The 12107-nt window shown below is 45.1% G+C and overlaps 1 protein-coding gene across 1 annotated transcript in view; it reads right to left on the minus strand.

Moving 5' to 3' along the window:
- Nucleotides 1-12107, minus strand: part of LOC128620484 (spermatid perinuclear RNA-binding protein-like) — an 83148-nt gene that overhangs the window by 28050 nt on the left and 42991 nt on the right. The window contains exons 3-5 of the mRNA XM_053645523.1: nt 9595-9737; nt 3572-3807; nt 2857-3046 (exon numbers count right to left, since the gene is read on the minus strand). Of these exons, the coding sequence (XP_053501498.1) occupies nt 2857-3046; nt 3572-3807; nt 9595-9597 (429 nt within the window). The 5' untranslated portion in view covers nt 9598-9737. The remainder of the gene's footprint in view (nt 1-2856; nt 3047-3571; nt 3808-9594; nt 9738-12107) is intronic.

The following is a 12107-nucleotide window of genomic DNA, read 5'->3' on the forward strand; positions in this document are numbered from 1 at the left end:
AGGTGTGCAGTGTGCGCATTGTACATGTGCAGTGTGTGCATTGTAGGTGTGCAGTGTGCGCATTGTAGGTGTGCAGTGTGCGCATTGTACGTGTGCAGTGTACGTGTGCAGTGTACGTGTGCAGTGTACGTGTGCAGTGTATGTGTGCATTGTATGTGTGCAGTGTGTACATTGTAGGTGTGCAGCGTGGTACGTGTGCAGTGTGTGCATTGTATGTGTGCAGTGTGTGCATTGTAGGTGTGCATTGTACGTGTGCAGTGTGTGCAGTGTGTGCAGTGTAGGTGTGCAGTGTGGTATGTGTGCAGTGTATGTGTGCAGTGTGTGCATTGTATGTGTGCAGTGTGTACATTGTAGGTGTGCAGTGTGGTACGTGTGCAGTGTGTGCATTGTACGTGTGCATTGTACGTGTGCATTGTACGTGTGCAGGGTGTGCATTGTAGGTGTGCATTGTAGGTGTGCATTGTGTGTATTGTAGGTGTGCAGTGTATGTGTGCAGTGTGTATATTGTATGTGTGCAGTGTGTGTATTGTATGTGTGCAGTGTGTGTATTGTATGTGTGCAGTGTGTGTATATTGTATGTGTGCAGTGTGTGTATATTGTATGTGTGCAGTGTGTGTATTGTATGTGTGCAGTGTGTGTATATTGTATGTGTGCAGTGTGTGTATTGTACGTGTGCAGTGTGTGTATTGTACGTGTGCAGTGTGTGTATTGTACGTGTGCAGTGTGTGTATTGTACGTGTGCAGTGTGTGTATTGCACGTGTGCAGTGTGTGTATTGCACGTGTGCAGTGTGTGTATTGCATGTGTGCAGTGTGTGTATTGCATGTGTGCAGTGTGTGTATTGTATGTGTGCAGTGTGTGTATTGTATGTGTGCAGTGTGTGTATATTGTATGTGTGCAGTGTGTGTATTGTATGTGTGCAGTGTGTGTATTGTACGTGTGCAGTGTGTGTATTGTATGTGTGCAGTGGATGTGTGCAGTGTGTATATTGTATGTGTGCAGTGTGTGTATTGTATGTGTGCAGTGTGTGTATTGTATGTGTGCAGTGGATGTGTGCAGTGTGTATATTGTATGTGTGCAGTGTGTGTATTGTATGTGTGCAGTGTGTGTATTGTATGTGTGCAGTGTGTGTATATTGTATGTGTGCAGTGTGTGTATTGTACGTGTGCAGTGTGTGTATTGTATGTGTGCAGTGGATGTGTGCAGTGTGTATATTGTATGTGTGCAGTGTGTGTATTGTATGTGTGCAGTGTGTGTATTGTATGTGTGCAGTGTGTGTATATTGTATGTGTGCAGTATGTGTATTGTATGTGTGCAGTGTGTGTATTGTATGTGTGCAGTGTGTGTATTGTATGTGTGCAGTGTATGTGTGCAGTGTGTGTATTGTATGTGTGCAGTGTATGTGTGCAGTGTGTGTATTGTATGTGTGCAGTGTATGTGTGCAGTGTGTGTATTGTATGTGTGCAGTGTATGTGTGCAGTGTGTGTATTGTATGTGTGCAGTGTGTGTATTGTATGTGTGCAGTGTGTGTATTGTATGTGTGCAGTGGATGTGTGCAGTGTGTATATTGTATGTGTGCAGTGTGTGTATTGTATGTGTGCAGTGTGTGTATTGTATGTGTGCAGTGTGTGTATTGTATGTGTGCAGTGTGTGTATTGTATGTGTGCAGTGTGTGTGTATTGTATGTGTGCAGTGTGTGTATTGTATGTGTGCAGTGTGTGTATTGTATGTGTGCAGTGTGTGTATTGTATGTGTGCAGTGGATGTGTGCAGTGTGTATATTGTATGTGTGCAGTGTGTGTATTGTATGTGTGCAGTGTGTGTATTGTATGTGTGCAGTGTGTGTATTGTATGTGTGCAGTGTGTGTATTGTATGTGTGCAGTGTGTGTGTATTGTATGTGTGCAGTGTGTGTGTATTGTATGTGTGCAGTGTGTGTATTGTATGTGTGCAGTGTGTGTATTGTATGTGTGCAGTGGATGTGTGCAGTGTGTGTATTGTATGTGTGCAGTGTGTGTATTGTATGTGTGCAGTGTGTATATTGTATGTGTGCAGTGTGTGTGTATTGTATGTGTGCAGTGTGTATATTGTATGTGTGCAGTGTGTGTATTGTATGTGTGCAGTGTGTGTATTGTATGTGTGCAGTGGATGTGTGCAGTGTGTGTATTGTATGTGTGCAGTGTGTGTATTGTATGTGTGCAGTGTGTGTATTGTATGTGTGCAGTGTGTGTGTGCAGTGAGTAGTGTGTGCGCAGTGGGTGTGCATTGTGTGTGCGTGTAGGGTGTGCATTGTGTGTGTATGTGTGCAGTGTGTGTGTGCATTGTATGTGTGCACTATGTGAGTGAGTGAGTAGTGTGTGCATTGTGTGTGTGTGTGTGTGTGTGTGCTCTGACTAGGAGGCTGGGCGGTGGTCTCCTGCTCTGCTGGGGATATATATCTGTATAATGAAGGGAAGTTTGCGGCTGGTGGAATCAGATTAATTACACGTGATGAATATAAATAGACTGAGCTTGTTAGTGCCAGTGTTGCTGCCCTGTGTCTGTCTCTCTCTCACACACACACACACCCCCACCCAACATATCCCTCACAGCACTAGTATTGCCAAACACTAAGTATTTAACACACCTCAGAACCAGAATCAGTGTATAAATATAGAATGAAAGTAGTGTGTGTACACCACAGTTCTGTCACACTTGTAGTTTGTCTCTTGGTGGGCGTGGCCTGTTCAGAGGTTTTTTTTGTTTTTTTTTTTAATTCCAGTAAGAAACAGTAGTATCCATAGTATCGCTTCTAAAGCTAGCTGGAACAAAGCAGAAAAGAAGTAACGTACTAACGCAGGTGTGTGTGTGTGTGTGTACCTCTATCTGCAGTGGGAGGTTATCACAGACGGTGCGCAGCAGTGTGTGTGTGGGTTTCTCTCGACACATGAGCACCAGCTCCAGGTCCATGTCGTCTTTAATGAGCAGCCCTTTAGCCACCAGGCCGATCCGCATCACCCCACACAGCACCCTGCCATCACCCCCACTACTGCTGCTGCTACTGCCCTCACTGAGAGAGAGTGAGAGAGAGAGAGAGAGAGAGAGAGAGAGAGAGAGGGAGAGAGAGAGAGAGCGAGAGAGAGAGATGATTTCTCAGGTACACAGCTACAGTGTGGATTCAGGGCCAGACAGCACTACATTTTCCTTTGTGTTTGTGTGTTCCAGTGGGTGATGTAGTTGTGTTCCTGTAGTGTTATGGTCTGAGTGGTCTAATGTGTGGCAGCTCCGGGTGTAGAGGAGGGTTTGGTGCGTGTTAGTGAGCTGAGGTTCAGGACCAGTCGGGTGAGGAGACTCTTCTCTCAGCATCGCAGGGCTTTGTAGTCACACTCTCAGTCTCACTCTGTCTGTGTCACACTCAGTCCAGCTCAAGTTCAGGTCTCACCCTCTTAGTGTCTCACTCTCTTCCTCTCCGTCAGCGTGTCTCTGTCTCGCTCTCTCCCTCTCTTAGTCAACATGTGTCTGTCTCTCTGTCTGCGTCTGTCTCTCTGTCTCTCTCAGTGGAGTGAATGAGTTGGAGTGGAGTGAAGTCACTCACTTGGTGCTTTCCTCTGCTGATTCGTCGGCGCTGGCCTCCGTCTCCTCCTCCTGCCCGCTGGATTGGTTCGGCTGCTCGGCCTGTGGCCGGTCCATCCAATCGGAGACGTGTTTGAGAGCGCACTCGACAGTGGAGACGAGACTCTGTATGGCTTCCAGTGCCTCGGAGGACGGGTAGATGGTGGAGTGTTTCGCCATGACGTGACGGTCGTCGTTTCCGAAGGAGCGGATGGACCTCTGAGAGAGAAGAGGGGGAGGAAGAGGAGGAGTTATAATAATCATACAGGACTGTAGCATCTTCAGAGTACTCATGTCTTAAGCTTAATTCTTACAGGGAAAAAACCAATTTCAGCACAGATTCATTTTTAATAAGGCGTTGAACCTTACTGCTCCCTCTCCACTCTCTCTCTCTCTCTCCGCTCTTTGTCTCTCGTCCCATCCTCCCTTTCCTCTCCCTACACCACAAATCTTCAATATGCTCCACAAGTCCACCTTCTTCCTTTCCCTAAACTCCTATTAAAGCGCTATCATATATGATTAATACACCACAGTGCTGTCAAATTCTGGACTGCGATTGGTCAGAGCAGCTCTGACCGTAGCGCAGACGCAAATCACAAGCTTATATTAACGTGCTTATCGTGTCTATAGTAACGGCTCGTTCACATGGTGACGTATTCCGTTTATTTGGAAGGAACAATTATGGAAGGAGTCTCCAGTGTCAGCGCTTTGCAACAGTCAGAGGTGAAGTGGTTACTTCAAGACAGAGGGGAGGAAAAAACAAAACCGAGAGGCTGGTGAGGGAACGACTGTCTTTAGCCGCTAACTTGCTTCGCACAATATTAAATGTAACTATAAACGGATAAAAACGTCCAACATTTCATTCGTAAATAAATAAAAATGTGCGATCGCTGTGGTATAAGCGGAATAGAACACTTGGTGGTGACAGTAACTCTGCTTCGTCACGCCACTCTGGCGCGGATCATCTTCCTGTAAAATGCCACACGGTGTTTCATTCCTCACGTAGTCTTTCAAAAATAAAAAGAAAAAACCTGAGCGCTTGCTTATGATTTAGTGGTGTATGTAATAACAGCTCTCTATCCCGCTGATGTGTTCATTTAGTCCCGAATGAAATGAAACCATTTCCTGAGCCAGATGAGTTTTATTTATATGCAGGATTAAAAATCTTTATGCATGCGTTTCTCAATCCAGTGAAGAACGCACACATTCTGCTGAGCCGGCGAAATCGGAATAAAAGGTGTGCGAGGTGCAGGAACGTCACGTCTAGTTTATACGCTGCCATACAGCTCTCTTTTTTGGCTTGGCTTAGCGTTATATCCGTTCCATATGCACGGCGTCTTCGCTCTCCGGCCCGTACTTTCTATAGCGGATGACGTTCTGTACATCAAGTCTCGTAACGTCTGTGTAACTTTTGCGCCGTAGCCAGCGGACCTTCGGTCTGGTTTCTCTCTTATAGTTTCCTCATACAAGAAGAGGCGTACGTGTGTGTGTGTGTGTTTGTTCAAACATCTCGACAAATATCTGCATAATAGGAGGTGTATATTAGTGGTGTGCGTTTCTCCTTCAGTACGACGTGTGTATGAAAGATAAGACGGATACATCTCAGGAAATTTAAATCCTGTCCGAGTCAGCGGTGTCAGATTGTTTTTTTTTGCCATGATGTTTAAGATCCGGTTATATTGGGTCTAGTTTTCTTCAGTACATGGAAACTGCAGGAAGTTCTCCTTCTATCCACCCAGCGGTAAAGCAGAGTGAACGCGTGTCTCACGTCCACACCCCACGTAATGAAGACAAAGGAACCGATTGGACGGAGAAGATTGACAAAAAGGCACACACTTGTGTGCATGTAAGGATCCCCAGAAGGTCCACAGTGTACGTCAGAACAAAAACCGATCCATCGTGTCCAAGGAACTCTCAGTAGAGAGTCTTCACATAGATCTAGGCGAGGGTATAGAACCATTTGAAATGTTCCCAGGAGCACATTGGGCTCCATTATTGTGAAATGGAAGACGTTTGGAACAACCAGCAGGCTTCCTCAGTAGCCGGGCGAGAAAGGACGTAACCAAGAACCCGACGGACACTCGAATAGCTTCAGAGGTTTACTTCAGTTCTATTTGTATAGCGCTTTTAACAGTGGACATTGTCCCAGAGCAGCTTTACAGAAATATATCAATTCAGAGTATAGATGTTAAATGTATGAATTTATCCCTAATGAGCAGCCAGACGTGACGGTGGTGAGGAAAAACTTATGAGGAAGAAACCTTGAGAGACTCAAAAGGGAACCCCGTCCTCATCCGGGTGGCACCGGATAGTGCAATTATACATCAATAAATCAATAGATAAATCCCTTCTATGAATGTTCTAAGACTGTACTACATTGGTCAGACGTTTAAAACTCCCACGGAGATGGGAGAACCTGAGAAGCACAAGAAATACTCCATCATACCATGTGTCATGCGCATGTGTCAGGTACTTTAAAGGACTCTCTGGTCAGATGAGACAAAAATATAACTTTCCGTGCTGAAGTCCAAGTGCTACACCTAGTGAAAACCAGGTACTGCTCATCCCCATGGTGAAACATGGTAGCGGCAGCATGACGCCATATATAGGGTCGCTTTTCGGCGACGGAGAGGTCCTTTAAGAGAACCCGAGTGTAAATGAGCTCAGACACGAGCTTTCGGCGTGACGACGACCTGAAGAATACACCCGAGACAATTCTGGAGTGGCTTCAGGATACGTCACTGAATGGCATAGACTGGCTCAGCCAAAGCCCAGACTTGAACCCCATAGAACATCTGTAAAGGGAGATGAAGATGGCCGCTCACAGATGCTCCTCATCCAATCTGACTGAACTTGAGAAGAGCTGCCGGGAAGAATGAAAGAATGTGTTCAAATCCAGATATGTAATGCTTGCAAAAACTGAAGACGTCCTCAACTGAACGTGTGCGTGTACCCACTGGCGGTGTTTGTGTGTGTGTGTGTGCGAGAGATCTCCATGCTGCTGTATTTAACAGTCAGAGTAAAGTTTATGAGGCGTTTCTAATAGGGCACGGGTGTAAAACTCACCGCAGGAGTGTGTCTAAGAGTGTGTTCAACAGCCAAGCACTGGATCTTAATCACACACTCATGCTCGAACACATGTCCTCACACTTGGGGTGGAAACATCTCCTGAATTGAATCAGTGCACCGTTTCGAATATCTGCTGCTGCAACCGATGTGGCGTGATGAGTCATATTGCACATACATTTCAGATTAAACATAACACAGTCTGTGCACGCACACACACACACACACACGCACGCACACAGTGGCTTTGTTTTGCTTAACAGCTGTACAGAACATTTCTACCAGAGGTGCTTAATGTATTGCAGATGCTGCTGGTAGACTCACGATCCACTCCTCTTTACCATGTTTATGGCATGAGGAGTTAGAATTAGAGCGTTTATCTAAATAAAACACTCGAAACTCCGCTCGGCTGCCAGCCAATCATTTTCAGTGTGTGGAATCGACTCCAAAACTGTGGTTTTGACTCGTATTTTTAAACGAATCAACTCATCGTATTATAGACATATTCCATGAAAATTGCGTGGAGATGTTGATGTTTAGGATGCTTTCGCCTTGCCTTGGGGTCGACCTCCAAAGATCACGCTGCGTAAGGAACCAGTTTAACAAACTTAGAAGTAAAAACAGTTTGTCTAAAGGTGTCCAAAACTTCATTAGCCAAGCATGGTCCGAGTGAGTTTTTGGAGAGTCGCCACAAAATGGACGTAAATCGACTCGGTTAAGTTTGTATTGAAAATGTCCGCCATGGTCGTGCTCGGTCGTGCTCGGTCGTTCTACCAAAGAACGGTTAAAGAAGAATAAAGTGAATGTTCTGGAACGGCCGAGTCAAAGTCCCGACCTTAATCCAGTAGAAATGTTGTGGAAGAACCTGAAGCTAGCAGTTCATGTGAGGAAACCCACCAACATCCCAGAGTTGAAGCTGTTCTGTACTGAGGAACGGGATAAAACTCCTCCGAGCCGATGTGCAGGACCGATCCACACTTACCCCGAACGTTTATCTGCAGTTATTCCTGCACAAGGGGGTCACACCACATACTGAAAGCAAAGGTGCACATACTTTTGCCATCACAGATATGTAATACTGGATCATTTCCCTCAATAAATAAATGACCGAGTGTAATATTTGTGCATCATTTGTTTAACTGGGTTCGCTTTATCTACTTTTAAGACTCGTGTGAAAATCTGATGATGTTTTAGGACATATTTATGCAGAAATGTAGAAAATTCTAAAGAGTTCACAAACTTTATGTAACTGTATAGTGCAGGCTCATTAATATTCAAATGCATTCAAAACTAAAACCTTTCAGGTCATTAAAATTCAATGGGCATTTTTACTCAAGGAACGTGAGCAGTGTGTGTGTGTGTGTGTGTGTGTGCGTGTGTGTGTGTGAAGACAGCCACAAGGTGAGTGTGCAGCCAAAAGTGTGACTGCACTTCAAGTGACAAAGGCCTGTGGAGTACTGCATTAAAAATTCTCTCACACACACACACACACACACACACACACACACACGACTGCTTCCGAGTAGCCACAGCCAAGAGAGCGTGACTACACAATGCACCTCCACGCAATGAGCACTGATCACATCCTGAACATCTGCCAGAGGAAGCGGAAATCCCAACAATTACCCAGAATGCAATGATGTGTGTGTGGCTCGTCCCAGTGCTACTGTTCAGTGTTAGTGTTTATGACAGGCTGTTAAGATTACAGAGTGTGTAAAGATGACGTGCACATGTGCGTGTGTGTGTGCGTGCGCGTGAGAGAGACTCCAGCAAGGTCAGCACATTCTCTCAACAATAAATCGATCAATGCATAGACACATGAGACATGAGGGAGAGAAAGAGAAAGAAGTGTGTGTGCGCGTGTGAGAGAGAGAGAGACACACACACAAATGAGCCCAAGGTCGTAGCGTTGCTGCAGGATTAGCATTAGCGCTGGTGCTGTGCTGATTGCGCTGGTTTATTTATGAGGCCTGTCCGTTGCACACGCGTTAATAATTCAAACGCACAGCCTTCGCACTCCCCCGAGACCCCGCTGCAGCACCGAGCCATTTATCAAACCCTCATATCTCCCTCCCTCTCTCTCTCTCTCTCTCTCTCTCTCTCTCTCCAGATCAGTCTTCTCTCTCCCCCGCCACCCCCTCTGTCTCTCTCTCTGTGTGTTACTTTTGGATGTTATCAGCAGAGCTTGACATCTCACTGTAGCTGTAATCGAAGGTTAAATTACAGGTGAGTGTGTGGAGGAGCGGAGCTCACACAGCAGAGTTCTTCCTTCTCTCCATCCTTCCATCCACCCATCCCTTCACCCATCCCTACCATTCACCCATCCCTCCACCCTTCCCCCTCTCCCGTCACCCATCCCTCCTTCAATCCCTCCATCCATCCATCCCTCCCTCTATCCAGCCATGTACCCATCCATTCACCCATCCCTCCTTTGATCCCTCCAACCATCCCTCTCTCCAACCATACATCCCTCCATCCACCCTTCCCTCTCTCCCCCTTCACCAATCCCTCCTTCCATTCCTCCATCCACCTGCCCATCTACCAATCCCATCACTCCTTCGATCCACCCCTCCCTCCATCCACCCATCCCTCCTTTGATCCCTCCAACCATCCCTCTCTCCAACCCTTCACCCATTCCTCCCCATTTACCTGTCCATCCACCCATTCCTCCATCTATCAATCAGAGTATGTGTGTGTATACTATCAAGATTCTGACAGCAGCAGTCATTAAATAAACATCTCTAGGAGCACACAGGATCTTCTGTATCGGGTTTAGACGAAGCGTTTCATGGAAGCGATGAAGCAGCACAGCAGATCTATTACGGGATAACGTCAGCGCAGCGCCAGCGTGTTTAACACAAACTGGATCGAGGAAACACAAGTATAAATTATCACAAGTGTGCATGTGTGTGCAAAAAACAAACAAGCAAGCAAACTTACCATGGCTGCTGGTGGGCGTGTCTCCCTTTAACTACGTGGTGCGCGTGTGTGCAAGCGCTGTGTGTGGGGACAGGGGTCTCCAGACGCCCCTTCCTCATGCGCTTGGCTCTCTGTCCCCCCGCTGCACCCTACACCACCGAGACCTGAGAGAGAGAGAGAGAGAGAGAGAGAGAGAGAGAGAGAGAGAGAGAGAGAGAGAGAGAGAGTGTGAGTCAGTCATCATGTTTTATTCCATGAAGGAGACAAAGCAGAATATCAGCGGCCGAGACAATACACACACGTTCATGAATCTTTTCTCCATTGTATGCGGTCTAGAAGCAGAATGAAGATTATATTTCATAATACATGACAAGTGATGCTTTAGATTCGTTTATCCCCCCAATCCCCACCCATCATCCAGCTCTCCACCAATCACGCGACAGCAGGTGTGAAGGTGAACACGTGCTTCCTTCAAGACGCATCAAGCCAGCCGACTGCGTTGTTTTCAAACAGCTGTGCCTCAGTGCAACATCTGGAGGAGAGCGCTATCCGCCCTCTTCCACACACCTCAATCACAGACGCACACGATTGGACAGTGTCGCTGTGATTGACAGGAGAGAGAGAGAGAGAGAGAGAGAGAGAGAGAGAGAGAGAGAGAGAGAGTGTGAGTAAGCCCTTCCTATCCAGAAAGCGAGGCTAATTTTGCTCCCTCGTCTCGTGAGCACGGACGGCTGTGCCACGGTGTCCGTCGTGTTTTCCTAGCAGGTCATTTTTCTCATTTTCAGCAATTAATCCTAGAAACAAAAAAAAAAAATCACCTGACAATAGAATAAGATTTTTTTTTTAATGCAAAGTTTAAAAGCATCTAAAAACAGGCTGAATAACACATTTGATTTATAATAAGAAATATTTCTAAAACATTTTTCACTCATATTCAAGAAAAAAAAATTTTCACAATCAACGTGATCTGGAAATTGTGCGGCGAGACGTGTAGCTGTCGGACCGACGTGCTCCTCGCCGCTTTGCCACATCGTTTACGGCGACAGGAATTTGTTGATCAAATGCTGCAGGTTAATCCCTTTTGATCTGAACTAATCCCCAACACTGGGATCGTTTTACTGGAATAATCCGTGGATGAGATTCAATATTTCCGTGGATGAGTCACGGAGAAAGCGTGCCTCACCTGTCGGTCTCTCAGACTAACAACGGGGGATGAAAGAGGTTACACGGCTCCAAAAAAGATCAAAAGATAGTTTAAAAAATTAAATAAATAAATAAGATCTGACTGTTAATGAGTAAGATCAGACTTCTTGCACCACTTGCAGCACAAAGGCAAGAGTAAAGAGAGGAACTGTGATAGGATATGGAGAGATGGATGGATGGATGGAGAGATGGATGGAGAGATGGATGGAGAGAGGAACTGTGATAGGATATGGAGAGATGGATGGATGGATGGAGAGATGGACGGATGGATGGATGGATTCATGGCAGCATGAATATTGACTAAATTGATACGCAGGATTGGGATAATCAATCAGCGATAGATTGGAATCAGTTGACTTTTGGCCTAAATATATTAATTATTATTATTATTATTATTATTATTATTATTATTATTATTATTATTATCATCATCATCATCATCAGCAGAAATTAAGGGGCCAAGCATTTTCCAGCCCCACTCCTTAGCAACAGAAGAAGACCGGAAGCCTTTGAGACCATCAGCACTTGTTCCTAAAGGGATATAAAAAATAAATAAATAAAAAATTGAGGGCAAAACATCAAACCATTGTGGAGATATTACCTCACTTCCTGTCGAAGCTTTTTTGTTCACATCAAGTCATTTTGCTACACACATGCCCACTTCCAGTCGTGTGTGTGTGTGTGTGTGTGTGTGTGTGTGTGTGTGTGTGTGTGTGACGGACACATTGTCCAGCATATCAAACTTCCAATAAAAAATTAGCAGGAAGAGGAGAAGTGAGAGAGAGGGGAAAAAAAAAAAGAATGTGTAAGAAGTCTGATCTTAAGGATTAAGCTTCAGTTAATAAATAAGTAAATAAATAAATAAATAAACAAGCTCAATCTTGAATGAGTGTAAGCTGCCACATTTTTTATTAGCGATACTCATGAAAGACATGAATTAAAAAATGTATTAAACTTTAAATGATTATAAATAGAAGGTGAAAACTGGATTATTTTTGGGGAGCACTCTGCTTTATTAAAGCATGTTAACTCTAGCATGAAGTCAATTAGAACATTTTAGATGATGATTATTTATGGAAAAACTACGAACCCTGGCTTACTGAACATGCTGCGGGTTCAAACGGTCCAGTTATTCACAACACGCACCGATAAATCCTATTTATTCCAGGATCAGAAGTCTAGAGTGATGGTGAATAAAACTGAAAAGCGGTTAAATGTAGTCACGGAGCTGATGGTGCTCCAAAATGGCCGCCACGTCAATCTGACACCTGAACAAAAAGCACATCAGCGATTTCTCTCTTCCACTCAGTCTCTCACTCTCTCATTTCCTC

This window comes from Ictalurus furcatus, chromosome 16, assembly GCF_023375685.1.
Source record: "Ictalurus furcatus strain D&B chromosome 16, Billie_1.0, whole genome shotgun sequence".
Lineage (NCBI taxonomy): Eukaryota > Metazoa > Chordata > Actinopteri > Siluriformes > Ictaluridae > Ictalurus > Ictalurus furcatus.